At 36.6% G+C, this 22,165-nt stretch overlaps 1 protein-coding gene across 2 annotated transcripts in view; it reads right to left on the bottom strand.

The window, feature by feature from the left end:
• RNGTT (RNA guanylyltransferase and 5'-phosphatase) overlaps positions 1 to 22,165 on the bottom strand; it is a 172,762-nt gene that overhangs the window by 117,189 nt on the left and 33,408 nt on the right. For both annotated transcript variants that reach the window (XM_058835956.1, XM_058835957.1), the window contains exons 9-10: positions 12,630 to 12,765; positions 6,033 to 6,104 (exon numbers count right to left, since the gene is read on the bottom strand). In XM_058835956.1, the coding sequence (XP_058691939.1) occupies positions 6,033 to 6,104; positions 12,630 to 12,765 (208 nt within the window). The remainder of the gene's footprint in view (positions 1 to 6,032; positions 6,105 to 12,629; positions 12,766 to 22,165) is intronic.

The following is a 22,165-nucleotide window of genomic DNA, read 5'->3' on the forward strand; positions in this document are numbered from 1 at the left end:
AATAGGCTAATAAGTGAGAGACAGCATGGACTGTGAGCCTTACATTGCATTAAAATGTGGTTTGCAACAGAAAAGTCAGACATGGTAATATTTTACAGGGATTTAAAACAAATATTTTTCATGCATTAATTCAATGAGCACATTGGCTGTGGGCAGGATTTACGACCAGCATATCTGTTCACCATGACAAATTTTACCAATAGCAACAGCATTGCTACACATAATGACAACCAAAGAAATCTTTATCTTGACTTAATTCAATGCACAAAGTATTAGGAAATTTAATCAAAATTCTATCTCCTTTCTAAGCATTTAAATAATTATTCTTTTTCAAGCATTCATTCTATTCTTACCATTGCAATCTGGTCTCAGAAAAACTTGGCTAGAGTTTAAAAATTTAAAGGCCAGGGTTAGAAAGGGAAAGTTGTACTCATTTTCAGCATCTTTGCTAAGAATGCATTAATTAGATCCTACATCATGCCAGTGTTACTTTTTGTTACTTAACTAAGGAAAAAAATAGTTCCTTAAATTTAGTGTCCATATATTTACAAGTAGCTACTGAATATTATCTAAGAGAAAGCTTCTCAAACAAGATTTTCCAGGAAGAGCTGTCTCGAAGATGACTGAAGAATGAAGACACATTCTTTTGCAGACTGTTTCAGATGAAAAGGGATTTCGACTTGCCTGCATTTTGCTTCTGGGGCAATTAATTATTCTACCGTCAGCTTCCTCTGTTATATTAGAATTATCCACCAAATTTGAAATTGTAGCTATATACCTGCAGTTACTATAATTGAATTTGAACTCAACTACATACAGACACAAATCAAGAAGCCAGAAAGCAACATGCACTGCAGGGATTTAGCTCTGTACTCATTAGGACTAAACACCATAAGGAATGTTGGGTCCTACTAGCCTTTTATGTTCAGAGGAATATGAAAAATCCAGATTTCTTGTGTGTGGAGCTCACAAAGGTCAAAAGGCATACTTATTTCACTAGGATACAGCTTTCTTCCTATGAATTTGATTTGAGCAGGTGAGATGAAAGCAGTGAGACAGCAACATCATATTTTGAGTTGCTATGAATAACAATCAATGCCATGCTTCATACTGAAAAAAATTACAACAAAAATATTTTTAAATCTGAAGAATCATTTGTTTTTCTTGACACAAACATCTCTTGCAAGATAATGGGATGTGTTACAAGCTTTTAGAAACTAGATGTCACATAAACAGTAACTAAAAGAAATAGTCAAAGGACTCCAACAACATCCTTGAAGACAAGACTTTTTTGCATCAGCTATACATGGTAAGTATCAGAATTCAATACAAAACTTTTCATGGAAAGAGACAAAACAACTGACATGTTTTGCTTAAGAACTCAAGTACAGTTTTCTCATAATCACTGAAATGCAATTTTTATGTTTCTCCTAAGACTTTCCTGTAGAGACATCTAGAGCCAAATACACACCATGTATGTCAATCAGTCTATTCTCTTAGTTTCCTTTGTTTCTTTCTAGAATGCTGCTATAGCTTATTCCTGACACACTACAGTAAAATCAAAAAGTAAGTAACACTAAGCCTCACCAATAGCAACATTGATGAAAATCTGTAACAGGTGGGTCCTTATCAACTCACTTTCTCTGCAGCATGAATGCAATATTTCACAAGGAATATTCTGAAAAAGCCAGAAAACTCTGCAATGCTTAGCTAGCAAAATAGGTCAAGCATTTCAGAAGAAGCTCAGCTAAAAATATCTTCTTTTACAAGACCTGACTAAAACATAAGGTTTGCCTGAGCAAAGGTGTTTATCAATGGGGTTTGAATGTGCATTTCCCCAGCTGCAAAGCTGCATCTCCAAGAGCAGAGTAAGCTGAATCATGTGGAGGGTGAGACAGAGGACATGCTGCAAATCTTGTAACTCATGATGGACAGTGTCGTGGTTTTAAAGCAGTAACTAAAAAATTACTAGAAGACTTTCTTATTTTTCTGCTGTGAGATATGGATTAGAGCAAGAGCAAAACAGGCTTAAAACTTAAAAGGAATAAAGAAAGTTTATTAACAAAACTACAAGAATAAGAACAACAGAATAAACTTCCAGAAAACCCTTTTTATCTCCTACTACCCACCATTCCCTTGTTCACATGACAACATAGAAACAAAAAAAAATTTTGGAACTTTGGTGTTTAAAACAGTCCCAATTCCTGCTAGAGTCTTTCTATCAGTCTTTGTAGAGAAACAGAAGTCATCTTCTGCTAATCTACGGAGTTTTCCACAAGAAAACTATTTCTGTTATAGCTTTCTATTTTTCTGATGCCAGCTGCCCAGAAATCTTGTCATCAGTTCACTCCTCCCATTTCACATCACTCTGAGGTGTGTTATGGGTCAATGAGTCTAGGGATGTTATTTTTAAGGATGAGTTATTCAAAGGCAAAAGTTCTCTTCATCTGTTTCTGTGAGCTTCTCTGGAAACAGTCTTCTCATTGGCTCTCAAGGCCTCAAATCTTCAACTATTACTCTATCTCACTCTGTTTCAGCACCTCACTGTATCACAATTACTCCACCTTTTGCTCAAAATCCAAACTTTGAACACTCTGTTCCTCCCAATATACTCTGTCATGGATTAAAGGAGTTTTTTCAAGACCCTATTGTCCATCTCCATAGCTTTAACAGAAAAATATTTCAGCTTATAAAGCATCTCCTTATTCTCTACCTTTTCTGAAGCTTCTTTTTTTTACTGGTCTCTGATAGTTTATAAAGTCTCTTTACATGTTGATTACTCTCATTTTCCCTCTCTCTGGATAAAAGGATTAATCTGCAAGTCTCATCTGGGTAATGAAAAGGTTAAAATCTTGCCCAGGCTTTGCAGATGGTTCTGTGACCTCTGCCAGAGCAGCAGCTGGAGTTGTCTGTGATGGAAGATTCTTCATGGCTGCTCTGGAGAGTGTGGTCGCTGTCTCAGCCTGCCGCAGGTCAAGAGCTTTTTTCCTTTCTTTACTCAGCAGTCTCTGGTGAATTCAGTCACAGCAAAAACTGCAGCAGAGCCAGGGACCGGCCTGGCCCGGCCAGAGCCCGGGGCAAGCCCCGCAGGCCCCATCTCCCGGCCGGGAGCCGCTGGGCCCAGCCCAGCCCCTGCCCGGGCCGCATGGGCTGGGCAGGGAACGGGAGGCCAGCCGGAGCTCTGTTACCTTTCACAGCCAGGAAACAAAGAGACAAAGAAATTCCCAGGCTTAGGTCTTAAGGTGGTGTTCACAGGTTGATCCCACTTTTCAATGGTCAGAACTGCTGTCAATTCTTAGAAATGACCGATAATTGGTCAGGAGAAAAAGACTCCCATCAGCCTCCAGCAACTTCAACTTCCTTAGCTCTCAAAACCACCTTAAAGGTAAAGCCACCCCATGACAGACAGAAAGTACAGTAACTCTATCACTCAACTTCAAGGCTCAACTACTTTACAGATCAACACAAACAATACCAAATTCCAGAGCAACCTCTGTTTTGGGGAATTTTTGGAATGTGGGATTGTTTGGAAGGTGGGGAGGAATGTTCTGGTTTTGAACAGGACCAGTGTTTTGTGTAATTATTTATTTGAATATCTGCTAAAAAATTAACAAAAACATAACTTACACACAAATAGGAACTTACTCTTTCTTGCCATTTACAAGTTATATTACATTTACCGCTCTTGGTGATAAAATTCTGTTGATCATTTCTTGCCAAGCCAAACATCCTTGGGTGCCCATTTTTATAATTAAGCTTCTAAAATTAACCTAAAAACAGCTGTGCTTTTTAATCTTTATAGTAGGGTCACTGCTAAAGACTTCTTGCAGCTAAAGCCCTGCTTGTACTCATACTGATAACATTATCTTAATTTGTCCTTGACTTCAAAAAAGTATGACATAGTAACTAGCTCCTCTCTCTCATTCCCACGGCACTTAAAAACCAAACAAAACCAAACACTGCTCAAAAGCAGGTTTTTCCAAAACACTGACAATCCTCTGGAAACCTACTGATCATTTTTCCTGTTTGCCAAGTGGGATTCATCATGTTATGTCTGGACACTTCACTACAACTGAGGGTTTCCTCCTCTTCCACCTCAAAACAAAATTTAAGCAAAACAATTATGAGTTTTGAAAAGTGTTATTCTGCTAATATATGCACATCCCCAAACTGAATAACTGTACACTTCTCACATGTTTTCTTCAAAGGAAGTGTAACAGCAGTGAATGGCAGGTCAGACTCAAAAGGAGAGCAGAGACAAGGCAGGACATGAAGGTAAATAAACACAGAGCCACAGGTGGAGCAGCGGGAAAATGTAATGAAAAAATGAGAACCTATGAGTGGTTATAGAAGACCATATTTTTCAGAAGAGTACATGGAATTCTTGCTTAGGGAAAAGTCTTAATGGTAGGAGGGATCCAGGAAACTAACACCTACTTTTCAGAAAAGGCTAGAGAAAGGACATCAAGATACAGAATTAAAATGTGTTAACGAAAAGCTTCTAGTCCTAATCTAACACATCTTCCCAACAAACTACTCTTTTTAAAAGCAGCTGTCCCAAGTCACAGTATGACTATGCTTCCAAGAATACCTAAGCAATTTGGTGACTGGTACCATGCCTACACTTGCAATTTCCACTTACACAGACTGAGCTGAGTAGTACCTTACTTAAGACTGGAAGAGTTAACTGTAGTTTAGAAATGTGCCATGGTTTACTAACACTGTTTTTGTCCTGTTAGGAGCACTGAAACAATAATTTTGTTTTTCCAGAAGCATTAACAGATACTAGTGTTTTCTCCATGGGCTATTTTGACTAAATTTAACACATTGTTGTGGTTTAACTACAGTAGGTGCTAAACCTTCTGCAGCCACCCACTCCCCTGGAACAACACAGGGGGAGAAAATCAAAATGGTGTTAGTGAGGAAACTCAAGGTTTGAGATAAAGAGCGTTTCAAAACTATAGAAAAAGCTGCACATGCAAAAAAAGCAAAGCAGGGAAGTCATTCACCAATTCCCATGGGCAGGCAGGCGCTCAGCCATCCCGAGGCAGCAGGGATCCATCACAAATAATGGTGACTTGGGAAGACAAATGCCACCGCTACAAACATCCTTCTTCCCCCAGCTCTATATGCACAGTACAACATCACATAGCAAGGAATGTCCCTTTGGTCAACTGTCCCAGCTGTGTCCCCTTCCCTACTCCTTGTGTACCCCAAGCTTACTCACTGGTGCAGTAAGGTGAAACAGAAAATGGCTTGAAGTTGTGCAAGCGCTGCTCAGCAGTAACAGAGAACACCTCTATGTTATCAGCACTATTCCATGCAAATTTACAAATCCAAAACACAATATCATATGAGCTACTATGAAGAAAACAACAACAAAAAAGTCTGTAAATGGCACCAGCAAGAGCCCCTCGATGATATTCAAACCTTTACTGTATTTGAAAGCTGGTTTTATGGAAAACAAATTTCCTATTTCCAGTACTGTTTAACAGCTCTTTCTTGTGATCAAAAACACTTTATTCCTAGACTCTATTCTCCTTTTCAATAACTTCTGCAAGACATTTCCTTATTATACGTTTTCCCTACAGCCTGTGCCACCAGGGGACCCTGCTGCTGAGGGCTTAGCAGAGGACCAGTTGCCTGGTTTCAAACAGAAATTTGAGAAGGAGGTGACAGAGCAGCCTAACAAGCATTGTGAAGCTCTGGTAACAAACACACCAGGCTAACTCCTCCATACCCTTCACTGCCTAAATAGTTTAAACATGCTCTAGAAATGGGAAATTTTCCAACAGTGTCTAGCAGACTGTTTCAAATGGCCATTTTTTCCTTGAGCAAGTGAAAGTAAGTCAATATGTATTGTAAGGCTGCTTTCAATATAAATTCTGATGCATTGCTTGTTATCAAGATGCAAAATACTCAAATGCTTTTGGTGTTTATATTTATTTTGAAGCCCTTATTTATATAAATAAGACTAAAACTGAAGTAAGAATTAATAATAAATGATAAGCAATAAAATTGAAAGTACTTACATTAAACTTAATAATGTCGTATATCAAGTACCGAGGGACAACCTGTCCATTAACCTTGTCGATGATCATCTCCTTAAAAGAAAAGAAGAGGCATTGACATTTTTTTTCATAAATATAAAAGAAGAATGTTGACACATTTATATTTAGTGCATATACGTGCAACCATGATGCAATCAAACACTGGCCACATCTTTATTACAAAAAATATTTTACAACAGGTCAAGATTATAAAAATATTTTTAAACAATGGTGGTCTTGAAAGTCTCTCATGAAGCTTTCAGCAAAACACCAGGAAGCTGTGCTAGGGCTTCCTATTCTGACTGGCAACATTATACATTAGTCCCCCACAGCTTTCAAAATCCTGAGTGAATAATGAGTTTTTAAAAACCTCAGTAAGAACTGTGATCCTAACCCAACCAAACACTACTGGAAATCTTGCCCACAGTCAGAAGTAAAACAGCAAGGATGTAAAGAACATTCACATTTATTTCCTACGCTCAGGTTGGATCTTTTCATTTTAAGAGCATCCTAGGCAGCAGTGAGAGCTGCAATTTGCTTGAACATTGCACTGTGACTAAACAGGATGGCTCCTTCAGACGGAAATATCACAGACACTCTCTGCATCACTTGAAGTCCGTTAACATTCAGTATGTACTGGTAAATCATATTGAATATATGTCAGGTAGGGAAAGAATATTAATGATCAACATCCAAACACAAAAATGTTTCCTGAACTTAATGGTACATACAAAAATACATACACCTTACAAAGCGGTGCTTACATCTGTAACTCAGGCTTCCTGTGACAGTAATTAGACATAGTATATAAAGTTTGATGAACCAATATGAAGACTAAAAATGGTAACAACCATTGTCTGACAGATCTTTTCCAGAGGCAACTCTGAAATAACCACTTCTCTAAATGCAATCCATCTTCTCCCTCCCTCCCCTACCTGATTCTTGGCTAATATGTTGTATCAGCTATAGATTTTTTTTATTTTTTTAATTAAAAAAACCCTAAAAGTTAAAATTCCAAATTCACATGAACAAGACAAAACAATTGAAAACAGTTCACTATGACATGATGAAAGCAAAATCAGGAGCTCAAGAATTATTCCAAAAAAGAACATTACATCAACTCTAATTTTGTTTAGTTAATATCTTGCTATTTTTATGTCTAACAACCTTTTAATTTTTCTCAGAATCCATAGATTCTACAAAATAAACCCAAAAAAGTCTGATTGACTCATGTAGGATTAATTTTCAGTCCATACAACAATAACAAGATTCTTTAATTGTACCTAGTATCTAACCACAATTTGCTTTGAAAAACAAAAAAGCAGTTCAGTTGTTAAAACAAAGATTTGTTTTAAGGCAAATGTAAAGTTTGAAGCATTTAAAACTAAACTAGAAGACAAGAACATGTTGTTCTCAAAAACCACTAGGAAATCTAAGTTGCCTACTTAATATTTTGGAAACTCATCTTCTGTAAACACAACACTGAGATAGAGACTGGGATTTCAAAGCCATGTGCAGCATTCACAGGTGCTGTGAATCACTACCTGAGTTGACCTTATACACCATCACACATAATTTAAAAAAAAAAAATTAAAAATAGCATTAATCCAACAAGTGAAAGCTATTTCTTTGTAATATTACAGTACCTTACCTCTAAAAATTTAGTCACAGGCACTGTCAACATGTGCAAAAAAGGTCTACATAGAAGTGATGTAACAAAATACCATTCTGCTAGTGCCCACGATTTAGGTAGGACACTGGTGAGCTCTTTGAGGAACAACAGACACAATGCTGCAATGCCTTCTTTGACAATAAATTTTATAACTAACTAGAAGAACAGATGGGTAGGACTCATGAGACAGAAGGCATGATATGCAAACTTGGAAGAGGGTGTAAAGATATAATGCAAGGGGAAAAAAACCCCAGGATAAAAAACCCACCTGAAATTCCAGATAGTAATCAGGTGAAACAAATAACTTAGTAACAGTGAAACAAAAGAATTTTGCTTTTTCATTAACTCTCAGCTGAACTGGCAGGTGAAACAACTGTTTGGAAACACATTTAACTGAGCACATATTTAGTGTTTAAGGACTCACTTTCTCAGTATGCATATTCAGAACCTCAGCTTTGATGCAAAGCTAGCATTTGTATGCAAAACCCTGAAAACATTTCAATGCCTGGTATTACAAGATTTTATGCCTAATTTTAAAAACCTGAATCTCTGCATATTCAGTTTAAGAAGGATTATAAAATACAACAAAGAGGACCAAGAACTGTTTTTAACCATCCTTTGAAGTGTTTATTTTTAACTTTTTCTCTGCTTCAGACATGTAAACATTTTTATTCTATTACTGATCAAACAAGTCTTTTTCCTCATCTCCTCCCTTCTTTTCCCCCCTCCCCTGCCTCCTGTTCTCTTTGACATCCTGACTGAAATCCCAGCTACTAGAGCAAAAAACAGTAGCACAATATTCCTTAGAAGATGAGATGACAAATTCCTGCACTGCACATCTCCATCATGACAACAACATTCCCTGCTCCATTAGTTACGCCAATACAACTGTCATAAGGCAAAAGCTGTAAAGTGAGCACAAGAATGGTTCAGATTAGAAATGCTCTAACACATCATTATTTTACAGTCAGATTTCAGAATCTTCCTTGAAATTATCAGAATTGAAAAATACACCAGGGAATAGACCCCAGAGACAACTTCAGAGAAGATGGAAAAATGCAGTATTTGAGAAATGACCACAATTAAAATCACTTGTTCTGACCTGAGTAATAACCTAAAACTATATTTAAGCCAATTTTTAGAAAACTAAAAATTTAAACCCAAATCCACTGACATGACATGTTAATACAACATAGAAGTATCCATAAGGCACACCTGCATCCATGCAGTTCTCTCTAAGACTCCACGCAGATTTACAGCCAGTATTGTGTGCTCTAAAACTACCTCTGCTATTAGCACTTGTCCATTAGCTGCTGGTTTAGGTATCCCCTTAGCCCATGGGCCTGAGGAACAAGGTCCAGTGATCAATTAATGCAATGTAATCTGGCAACACCGTGCTGGTGTTACTCTCCTCGATCCTGTGGTGTTGCAAAGCACAATTGTATGGTATATTAGACCTGCAACAGTGCTAAGAGGTTTTTGCTGGACAAATACCAGAAGAACGGTGCTGGACTGACAGCTCACGGACTTTTTTCCTTGAATCACATCTCTAGAGAGTAACTCAGACCGAAAATAATCCAAAATTCAATCAAAGCAAAGGATCCAATTTTACCAGCCGCTTGCAGAATGTATTTTTTGTTGACAGAGTATGGAATCAGATCTAATAATGCATCTGTTTGTTGTTCCTTTTCCTCCTGTGCCTTTTCTTAATCCTTTATCCATTTATCTTTAACACAATTCTAGTCACTGCTGTATTTCAGGAATGAAAACAGGTTTTGTTTCTTGCCTTTTTTCTTAAATCTATTTTGCATAAATCTATTTTGCACCAGCTTTTGCAAGCTCAAGTTTTAAGTTCTGCAATTTCTGAGACAGCTTACAAATAGGTAAGGTTTCTACTGATACAAAAACATAAATGAATCTTTATCTTGGTCTCCATTTACGGAGTTCCTGGCACTCTAGGTCTTCAAGTGTTTTTAAGCATTTTTATATTTTATATTAAAAAAAAAAAAAGATTAAAAAATTGTATTAAAATTGTAAAAGTTATTTCAAGCCCCAGGATGCCTCTGCCTTTTCCACTCAGCTGTTCCAAAGCTAAGCAGAATGCCAAGAAAGCTCCTGAAAATAGCTATTTAGTTTTTTTTGCATGACAGCCAAAACACTTGAACAAAACTCTATGCATTCCCTCAGATAGCACTACGGATGCAGAACACTTGGCTTCTAAAGGAATAAGTCATACTAGTCACCTGTAGGTGAAATTTAAATTAGCTTTAATGAGCTTTGCAGAAAACTTTCTTCCATGACAGGAGAACAACTGCAGCTGAAAAGCTGGAGATGAGCACAGAGCGTTGCAGATCTGTCATCACCCAAGATGTAACTGATCATAAGAACTGTTTGCAAGTAATTTCAGCCTGAAGTGAACCACAAATGCATCTGAAATTCTCAAAGACAACCACATGAAAGGCTTACACCAGAGGCCTTAAAGCAAGTTAACAGATCCCTGAATGCATGGAAATAGCCTTTATGAAAGTTTCATGCATACTGTCATTCTAAATAATGTTAGGGGGACATTAATCTTTTGTATTCTTAAACCCAGTAGTTGTTTGCTGCATGGTACTGATACTTCTGTTTTCTCTTTCCTTTTTTTCTCATATTTTTAAGAATACTGTAAAGCAATGCTGATTGGACCACCTCATTCTATACTTTCATTCCCTGAAAGAGAGAAAGCTACTTCAAGGACAGTAAGGATGAACTACTTCAGCCTGTTAAAGAATTAACTTCAACAGCCCTTGAAGCACTAATTAGCAATATATGTTAAAAGAGAAAAAGCCAACTTCTTCCCATGGATTTAAAAAATAAAATAAAATCAATCATGCATATATCTAGAGTAAAGGATCATTCATGGAAATTTTCATTTGGCATCAACGTTAAACAAATATTCAATTACAAAGTTAAGCTCTTCTGATAATAGGCAAGTCTTATCCTTAAACATGTTAAAGGAATTTCAACTGAAAAAAAAATATTCCAGCAACAGCTTTTTATTTAACTGACCATACCAAAACAAATTTAGAAATCTCTACTATGGAAAGTATTTATCCATTGAAAGGTTTTAGTTTTATCTCACGGTACTTCATTCAGTCAGAACATTTTCATTTCATGTCATTTTGCTTTTCACTTTCTTTTAAAAAAAAAAAAAAAGTGTGGGTGGAAAAAAAGAAGTCACACTAAGACTGATTTTATGCCAATAAAGTGAAACACCAAAATGCACTATTAAAAGTCAAACTTTTACAGAACAACAAATTAAGCAAAGTTATAGTTCATGCTCTGGGAACCTGAGAGTACTTCAGTTATTGATAAGAGACTTAACCTATAAATCTGGGGAATACAACACACCAGATCAGAGACCTTCTTCCATGCCCCACTGCTAGGTTATACACTTATCTCAATATCCCTGCCTTCCACCATGTACGTATCAGCCACCTTCACTAAAACATCCGTTTTGAAATAAAGAGAATAATTAAATAAATAAATGTAAGAGCAGCTGTTTCCCTCAAGAACTAGGACTGCAGTGTATGGACACTAGTAAGTCATTACTTTTTCAAGAGCCTTAGAAGTAGCATGGGAAAAATCAGCAATACCAGGCTTTTTATCTCGAAAGTATGGAACCTAACGTATGTCATTACGAATAATATTATGTATATCATTTGGAAGCTGCCTGGCTGAAGAGGGTCCTACCAGACACGACAGCTTGTGCAACCACTTCTGAGCTGACAGCATGGCATTTCTTGCACTATGCTCTCAATTTTTCAGTGAAGCAGAGCTGGTAGAAAATATTCCATTATCTGCTTCTCTGTCCCTGAGACAGTACATTGTTCCTTGCAGTAATTATCCTCGCAGATTCAATTTATACACGCTTCACATGTAAATGTGTGTTCAGTAAGACACATCATTCACAGAAGTGACATTTCAAGTACAATACTGACAACAAGGGCCTAAGAAAGGAAAGAAAGTAAATACAGACAATATGGCTGAAAAGTGCATTAGGCTTCAGAGGATCAATATGGAAGATATCTCAGGTACAAAAATACTTCATCAAGCTGGAGTTACAGAAATGTAGTCTCCAATACTACTGAAATATAATAGGAAACTGCATTGATCTATTAGCAAAAGAGCTAGTGAAATTATCTTGGTCATGTAAAATAGGACAGTCAAGAAAGAAGTAATTTCTTCTACTGGCTGTGGCTCTGAAAAGTTTGCCATCAAACTTAGTCCAGCCCAACCTCCAAAAGACAAATCCTTATGTTTTACAGCTTGTTTAACAACTGGCTCAAAAAGTTCATTAGCAAGTTTACGTAATGCAAATTAGCATAGCATCTTAGAAATGTTTTAGCCTTAAAGAAGTATAACTAAGGGTTTTCTAAATCATTCAAAAATTCAAATCAGCTGAAAATAAAGGTGACAGAAACAAAGATATCAATTCATAGAAGTGTATCAAAACATGATGAAAATTTTATCAAATTTTAGAAGTATATTCCGTGAGCTGTATAAAATTGACCATGTTTACTATTTTAAAATATAAAGCTGTAGCAAGAGATGAAGCTCGGCAATAATTTTTTTTAGCTTCTCTTCAAGCCTTTTCTCATATTCAGAGAATGTGATCTCAATACCTTGATTTATTTCAAAGACAAACAGCTCCCCCCAGAGCAGTCACCAGTCCTATTCTGTAGGTAAGTTGTTTCTGACAAAATGCAACTCCCACACTCAGCCAGTGACTGAATTTATATTTCTCCTGAAATTCTATGATTCACTGATTCAGGCCTAAAAATTTGTTTATTAATTAAAAATGCTGTTTATGAACAGAAGCAAACAGCACTGAAATTGTTACAATAATTACACAATATGCTTCTTACCCCATCTAGAAGAGTGTTTGTCAGATGTGTGCGAAGATCTTTACGAAACGGAAACTCCAGGTTGGACACATGAAAAATGGAATTGTCTCTATCAATCATATAAACTTCATTCTTGCCATCAATCAGCATCATGTACCTGGAAAGGCAGTGTTAAGATATTATAATTACAGGTATATCCTCAAAATCTCTATTACTTTGTTTTATATTAAGTGTTAAAAACAAGTAATCATGACCGATATTATAAAAAATCGTATTTTTTTTATAATAAGGATTTTTTTACATTTAAAAGTTTAAATCTGTAAACTAACCAAAGGGATATCCCAGACCATATGATGTAGCTCTCAGCAATAAAAAATGGGAGAAGGAGGAGGAAGGAGGGGACATTTGGAGTTACGGTGTTTTTCTTCCCAAGTCACTGTTGAACATCATGAAGCCCAGCTTTCCTGGAAATGGCAAAATACCTGCCTGCCAATGGAAAGCAGTAAAAATTCCTTACTTTTCCTTATATTTTCTCAACCCTTGATCTTTCACACTTTCAGTCTTCTGATTCTCTCCCCCATCCTGTTACAGGCAGGAGAGAATAAGTGGCTGTGTGTGCTTAGTTACTACAGCATTTTAACCAGGCCACACCTTAGATATTCCTTTCTCATGGACAAACACTTCAGGGCTACAATTCTTCAACTGAGTCCATGTAATAGACCTTTTAAAGCCCACGGAGAATTTTCACAGCTATTCTGTATAGAAACAAAGGTTTTGTTAAGTATACCTCTCTGCATGCCATCTTCCTTCATAACTAGATGATCTGGATGGTCCCTTCCAATCCAAATCATTCTATGATCCTATGATTTCTATGATTCTGTATCTTACTTCAGAGAGATGCTGAGAAACAGCATGTGCTGACTCTGAAGACAGAAAAAAATCTTGTCTCAGGACAGTGAATTACTTTTACGTAGACCTATCTGTCTGGGTCTCATGGCAATATACGTGTCTAACTTAGAATCTGAACAAGTTCTCTGCTTAAGACATTAAACTGATACAGATATGTCTCATTTTGGAAGTAGTTTTTTTGAGGCTTTTTTAGCTGAATGGCTGAAAACTCCTCTAATCTCCCAATTTAATAAACTACTGAAATAAAACTCTGAATGTGGTCCAAACAACAGAATTTATCAAAGTTCTAACTACTACCAACGTAAGACAGAAAAAAATTTGGTCAAGGATGGACTGACAAACAGAAGTGTTCTATGAGCAGCTAATAATTGAAAATGTGCAAGAAGCAAGAGATAGGTAAGGTTTTGGTGAAACTGAATTTATCAATTAATGAGGGATTTGAGCTGGGTGGTTGGTTGAGGTTTTTTGCTTGCTTGTTTCACTCAAAAAGCTTAAGTTCTTGTGCTTAATATCAGGATTAAAGTTTTCTCCAGATGACACTACAAGCATTCATGGAGAAATCTTGTAGACTGCTGAACACTATATTTCTGAATATTATTTCGATGTACCAAGGCCATTTATATTTTAAGAAGTTAATTAAGGTATTAGCAGATAAGCACTTACACCAGAATAGAGAACACGCCTCTGGGCAACACCACAAAGGCAAAGAAAGAAGAGTGATGATTTCTCAAACACATTCACTAGAGAGAGAACGCAGGAACTTAACTGTCATGCATTGCACTGGCCACTGTCAACACTACTTGCTATTACAGCTGTACATTTATTACTAATTACCTCTATTGTGTGAGCACCCAAAAGCTCCAATTAGTAACCAGGCCCCATTGTTTTAGATCCTGGGCAAGTACACAAGATGACATGGTCCTACATCAGATGGCTCAATCCGAATGTAAAACCAGACAAGTAAATAAAATAATAAAGGCAGAGCAGAATAAGAGCAATAACAGAATTACTCATTCACCTCTGAAAACTATACATAGAAGTAGAGAAAAATGTTTGAGCTACAAACATCATCTCTCAAAACTGCCAGTGCAACCACCACAAACCAAGAAATTCTGACAAATAGAGGGTCACGGCATCCATGCAGATTAATCTCATAAACAGATAAAATATCTAGTCATAGAAATAAAATAAAATCATTTCATTCGTTACATTAGAAGATACTTTTCATTCACTTCTGATCCTGAGGCAAGGCCTGTTATTAATTCTATATTAATATTATTACAGACATTATTATTAACACAATAATTCAGGAAATAGGATGAAAGTTTCATTAACAGAGTGACAGTTCTTGGTCTTAGACAAACAGATCTCCAAATCACTTATCAGAATATTAATAACTTTAATTTTTAAACTTTAAAAAAGTCAACCATCAAATAAAGTTTTCTCTTCAGAAATCAATTATTTTTAGCATACCCAAATAAAGGCAACTGTATCAAAAGCTCATTTGCCTCCACAGATATCCTGTACCGTGCAATCCACATCAGTTGGGCCCCACAGACAAGATAAAATAATTTTTTTATTAGACTTCCATTTTCAGTTGAGTTTGTTTCGGTGGTGGTGGTTAAATTTTTAGTTTTTACACAATTTTGAAGCTGACATGAGCTACGCTGAAAATCCAAAGTTAAAAATGGAGGTTTCTCCTTTATGTGGAGGTTTAGCATTTTTCATCATTAAATTTCAAAGTACATTTCAGGAAGATATTACTTAATGCATCAAATAAGGTAAATTACTTGGTGTCAGTCAATATATGGTCATTGAGATTAAGGAACAAGAACAGAACTGCATTTCCTCATCTCCAAATCTGACACTGTACCCACTGTACCCATGTGGCCTCTGCACTCTTTTCCAAGTTATTAGGATTCACAAAACTGGATTTGAAATACTCGCCCAACACGGTACCTCATACACAGGTTGTAGTGCTTACTAAAACACATTTACCACAAAATTGATTGCCTATGTATTCACAGAAGTTTTGCCTCCAACTTCGATTTTGTGATGCGCTTTATCTATGTTTAACTTCTTTCTCTCAGCCAAAATGACAGCAACCATCTCAGCAGTAAGCTTACATATGTTAATTTTGTGCTTTTAAAACCCTGAGTATAATATAAAAATATAACACAGCTTCCTCAAACTTTAAGATCCCATCTTCTGAGCTTGAGTTCAGCACACAAGTGATTTTCTGAAAAAAACCCTACAAGTAGCAAATGGATTAGAAATATTGTTTCAAAGGAAGCTTAAAAATTCAGCTCCTCTAGGAGCTTTCTTTGCCCTGCAGCATTTCTTTAGACAGGCTATATCAAAGAAGATTATTTATTTCGACACAGTGCTGCCGTTGCTGCTTTTTTTCATTTTCCTTTCTAAATATGCCTGTGTCTGTATTATCACATTAAAGAATGCAAAATATAAGAAATTCCATCAACTCTAAGCACAAAATACATAGCAGCTCTCCATTCCGAAGGGAGTTCATTACACAGCCTGGAATTCAGTCTTGTGAAAGTGCTGCCCTCCCACACAAATAAGCATTACCCAAATCCGAACAGCAATTAGCATCTCTAATATGCTCACCGACACAGAGGCAACTACAAATCCTGCTGTAGATATGATTTTCAGATTCTTAATTTCCTTTTATGATTGGCAACATTTCAAAAACCACAAGTACATCACCACTCTGTACGTGGATCACCCAAGATGAGGCCAAGTCACACACGTGTTTTACTTTGGACCCTGCCACTCCCTCCTGGCAAGAAAGCATCAACTGCTAGCCAAATGCATCAAACACTGAGGAAAAGGCCAAGAGAATGAAAATTAATGACTGCCCTTTATCCACTGACAGTAGGAGATCATCTATCTGTGTCACTAAGCTGCTGCAGTTCCATGTCCTGACCCGAATCAAGACTGTGCTGGATTTAGAGTAAGTTAAATTAGAAAAGTTTGAAGCTGGCCTGTAGCACATGAAGCAAAAGACCCTAAATCCTGATAAATGGGGATGGCTCAGCTTGCTTTCTTCTACTAATTGCTGCTGGCAGTGGTTGCTGCTTCAAAGGATGTCTCCTCAAGGATGATAACGCCTGGATACAGGGACTCTAACGGAGGAACTTACAAGAAGACTTATAATATTATTTTCAACATGTAAACAAAAGGAAACAGTGTCTTTTTAACCAGCACACTGACAGTTCTGTCACAAACCACCTTCTCCGAAGTTGCACACACGTTCTCATTTGCATGAGTACACAGCACTGCAGCCAGCAAGAAACACTGCTTGCTACATGCAGAAGCTGCTGTAGAACTATGTATTCAACAGTCCAAATGCCAAATAATTTCTTAAAAAACACACACATAGACCTTTGGAAGTTAGTCTGCTGTGAGTATACCAACATTTTGTACTTCTCTCACTTATTTCTAGGTTAAAGAATGCCATCAGTGGTCTCCACAGCATTTTAAACAAAAAAATAATCCCTTAGATTGTGAGTGACAGTCATTTCCAATTAGCAGCCTCTAGCTCCAACATTTCTCAGTCATGACCTTGCATTTTCTACTACTAAATATTCTTCCAGTTTTATTATTCTGCTCCTCAGTGAATTCAGTGGCTGATGTCCCTCATTTGTTTATCAGAACATATTTGGATTCTGTTTCAAAACACTTAATGATAAAACAAAATTAATATTCAGGATCTCTACTTGTGTATGCATTTGCTTTCAAAAGCATCCACTGTCATTTTCTTCCAGTCTGTTCTTTACCTATCCTAGAATTCTAGCCATTTTCTTAGCCTCACTCTCTCTCTAATAAATAAAAATTTTGTCAAAGTCCTGAAGCATGAGATGTACCAGCCTTTCTAGGCCAAACCCACTATTTTTCCCTTATACTAACTCCTATCAAAATGGCTGAACTCAGAGGAAATCCCATTCCTCATCTATACTGCAGACTGTGTTCCTCAACCACAGTAATTCTGAGTAATTCTATTAACTACAGCTCATAGAGGCAACTAAATCTGTCATTTAATAGAGAAAAACCTGCATTTTTGATCTATTTTTTGCCTCTCATTACAATCACAATAATTCAAATTTAAACCAAAGCTTTAGCATGATTGATCCAAACTTGGCTTCTAAAATCAAGACATTTTTTCCCCTCAGTATTAAAATACTGCTACTAGGCTCTTGTTTAGTACATAAATGTATCTTGGATTTCTCTTAGTACACTCAGAAGCCTTGGGTTTGTCACCTGTTAAAATGCTCCAGCAATTCTCCACCCTCGTAAGAGGGTAGAATTCAATTTCTGGTTAACTTCCACAATTGTAAGGTGTCTCCACGATGTGAAGTGACCAGTTCCATCTGCATCAAAACTGTCTTGGTTAAAGTCTTATTATGGAGGTCAAGAAACTCAGTTTGCATTAGATGTTAAAGTGTGCTCATCATGACAACTCTGATCAGGCATCTACACCAGATTCAGCAGTAATACAGAAGTTTTTCTTTAAGGATCCTGTAGTGATTTTTTTAAAAATCTGAACCCTGTAACAATTTTCTATCTTTCATTTATTAGGAAAATAAAATGCTATTCCTCATATTTTATCTTGCATCTTTCCTAAACAAACCTAAACAAAATGAATGCTTTCCAATATTTATGTTACAGTCAAGAAAGTTATCCTGGTTTATCTGCTACACCAACATCTGATTTTGTGAGAAATCAGAAGGTTTCCAACATCCACCTTCATGTTCTGGACCATTAGTCCAAGCTACCACTGCCCTGACTCAGTGCTAGTACAGAAAAAAAAATAAAAATCTTGTCTTATTGATCACCTCATATAGCAAAATGGAAGGGCTGTGCTTGATTTTGATATTCATAGCATCATTTCAGGCGGAAAAGACCTTTAGGATAACTGAGTCCAAATGTAAGCCTAACACTGCCAAGTCCACCACTAAACCATGTCCCGAAGTGTCACATACACATGTCTTCTAAATACCTCCAGGCACTGATGAATTGATGTTCACCAATCACCCTGCTTACTTCAGAACAAAGAATTTAATTTCCACAAGATTTGAGGTGGTATTCCAGATAACGAAGTAACCTTGTCAAGTCACCACTGTAAGCTGATACCACACAGCTTATAGAGCTTTTCAGTCTCCATAATTTTTACTACTTGACTGTCTCCCACACAGTTATCTTGCTCAGAATCAAAATCTTTTTCTTATTCTTGCCTGCAACCACTCTCCTTTAAACTCTGAATGTAACCTTCCCTTTTCATTTGTTCCCCTTGACAATGCAAGGTTCATAGGAGTTATTTTGTGACTGTTATGGCCCTGAACATCATCAAAAGTGAGGCAGTGGATCTGCAGATGACATTTACTAGAGAAATCTTCAATATGCCCGAAAGTACAGCAACAAAAACTGCAAGTTTTGATAGCCAAAGGGTACCACAGCCAGGAGGAGAAGAGATGTGACCACACTTCCCCACCTTACAAGGTTCTAAATAAACTGTCAGCTGAAAAAGCTCATATAGCAGCTACTTTTTAGGGTTCATGAGAGCACAGAACAGCAGCTGCAGCCAAACAAGCAAACAAACAGAACAAAACAAAACAAATCAGCAAACAAAGAATTAGGTCAGATAACGAACAGGGTAGCAAAAAATATAGAAATAATGTTGCAGCATTATACAACTTTGTAGTATCCTGTCACCTGGGGTAGGTTTTTAACAAAGGAGACAGCAACACTAAGGACCATAGAAAAACGTGTAAGAATTGTGGAAACTACTATAATTTCTCCTAATAAAGTCTTGCAGTTGAGACCACGTTCAAACGTATTGTTTTATAAATCAAAAATAAAGATCCTTTAATTAAACAGATGGCAAATTCAAAACCAGTGTAAAACCACATTTTCTATCTAAAGTATTATTATACTGTGAAACTGCTGGTAAAATGAAGAATTTAGCAAGGTTTAAAAAGACTATCCAGTTACAGTGTTTTTCTTGTCTGTCTTTCAGGGTTTTAATTAAGTTTGAATGCTGTGGGGATTTGGTTTCTTTATTTTTAGAAGGATATTAAACCTTATGGGTTAAATTTAAAGTTGTCTTGTAATCATTATTTGACTTACAACAGAGGGTAAATTAAACTACAGCTACTACATATTGAGGAGCTCTTATAGTGCATTATGATCAGCATCATTTGTCTGATGTAAAACAAAATTGTTAACAAGCTAGAAAATATATTACCCAGCAACAATTCGTATACTAACGGATTAACTTTAAATATTAGATTCTCTTTGTTTCACCCAAATTTGAATGAATTATTGCTAAATTTAAATTTAACAATTTGCAATAGGAACACTGTTGAAAAACAACTGCATGGTATAACATTCTGATTACTTTTTTTGAAGCTGCAAGATTAAACAAACTTTATCTCGAGCTTGACAGAACTCGTGAATTGTTTCGTAATTTTTACTGTTACTATTGTTATTATCTTATTATCTTATTATTATTATATTATTATCTTCATTATTTATTGCAGATAGATTTTCAAGCTTGCTTGAACTTCTTTGGCTCCATCCCTCTCCACAAACTTTTGTCTGAAAATATCTTGGAGGTTTAGGGCAAAATTCATGCCTGAAACAACAGGTTAAAAAAAAATATATAAGAAAGAATAACAAATTAATTCAGCATTAGATGACAAGTTACATTGCTTCTTTCCACAAGCAAGTGAATCATAATGTCTCACACGGAGGGCCATAACAGAGCAGCCACTAAAAGAGTAACACAGCTTTGAAAAAGGAGATCCCCTTAACTTGGAACTGATTTAGGCCAGAGCTATTCTGGGTCAATTCTGCCTTCATCACCGGCACAAGCCACAGCAGGAACATAACTGCCATTTGTGCTCACAGAACAGATCAGCTCCAACAGAAAGGGATGTCCTAGATATCTGTATAGTTCAACTTCACAAACTGAATGTCATTCTCTCCTGACTGAACATAAGCCGTTACGCTTCATGGATGTGTCTGTAATCCCCCCTAGGGGAACCAGCAGCACAGAATGTACTGTTCCACTATTAAAAGTGGTCTGGGAGAAGGGAAAATAAATAAATAAGCCAGTAATCACTGATATTGGTTGCTTGAAAATCAGATATATATGCAGGCACACCCTTTATCTGGATCTTATTAGAACATTCTAGGACTACAGTTGACTATTCTAAGATTAGTATTCATAGCACAAGGCACATAATAAGCATTTTAATGCATTAACTATTTATAAATAAACAAAAGTTTATAAGACCATCAGTCCAAATACTCAAAGAGTTACATATGAATAATCAGTCAGGTAGCATTTTTCAAAGAGCCTGGAATTGTGACCATAAAACCTTGTGTGCCACAGAATACACTTCCTGTACAGTATCTCATCAGCAGTGCTCCTTAAAGACTTCAGGAAGGGACACAAAACCCTTCTTTCAGAGTCCTGACAGTGTTGCAAGCACACATAAATGAGTAACCACAACCTAGAGTAAGAATGCTTTCTCTAGCATTTCTCTAGCATTCATTCAAGTCAATTTGGATCCAGATAAGGGAAAACCTGTTCTGTCACGCCTATTTATTAATTCCTCTGCATTGACTCAATGACTGTAAAAGGAAGATTTCAGGAGATGAAGAAGAAACAAAGTGATAGGGATGTTCCTTAGTAATACATACATAAATACATCATCACCAGCCCCCTGCAAAAAAACCAAACACAAAACCAGACGTATTTTTATATCCAGTAAATATAAATTGGATAATTTATATCCAATAGTTCCATATATTAGTCCAACAGTTCATTACACTCTATGCTACCTCATTTGAATTGTGGTCTCTAATCAAGAGAGACCTCTCCTGGTTCAAAACTAATAGTTAAACAAAATAAATGAGTTATCTGATAATACCCACAAGTCTGGCTTTCAAAACCTGACAGCTCCTTTTCTGCTGCCAAAGTCTGCTAGCCAAAGCCTAGACATGCCCTCAGTGCCTGTACAGTAGGGAAAACAGGGGAAAAGGACAGGCAACAGGTGGAGATAATGAGGCCACCTTGTCCTAGACATTCTTTGCCCTGAGCTAGAATATCCTTATCTAGAGATAGGGGACATGCTAAACAAACCAGAAGTGCCCTTAACCCAAACTCAACTTATCAGTTTTATTTTTACACTCTCAAATGAAAACTCAAGTAAGCATACTATTTATGGGTTTTAATGCTCTGGAAAACAGGCAAGTATTAGTCTTATAATCCTAAATTTAATGGCCAACACAACCGCACAGGACAATTATTAAGATGCAGAGTGAGCAACAACTCACAGCTCCTGAACTCCACACTCTGTAATGTCAAAATACATTATTCCTGCCTCCCCATCCCATCTCCTCTTCCTCTCTTACCTAAATGCACAAAATAAAACCATGAATTAGGCATCTGCTTTTTAGCAAATTAAGAGGAATACTGTATAGAGTGATTAATATCTATGAATTGCTCCTTTCAGCAATCATTAGAATGACACTTTTTACATTTTAATCCTGAACCGTTTATGTGTTTTTATATACTTTTGCAGAAGCTTCTAACATTATGTTATCATTACACAAGTAATGAT

Source organism: Poecile atricapillus, chromosome 3 (genome assembly GCF_030490865.1).
Source record: "Poecile atricapillus isolate bPoeAtr1 chromosome 3, bPoeAtr1.hap1, whole genome shotgun sequence".
Lineage (NCBI taxonomy): Eukaryota > Metazoa > Chordata > Aves > Passeriformes > Paridae > Poecile > Poecile atricapillus.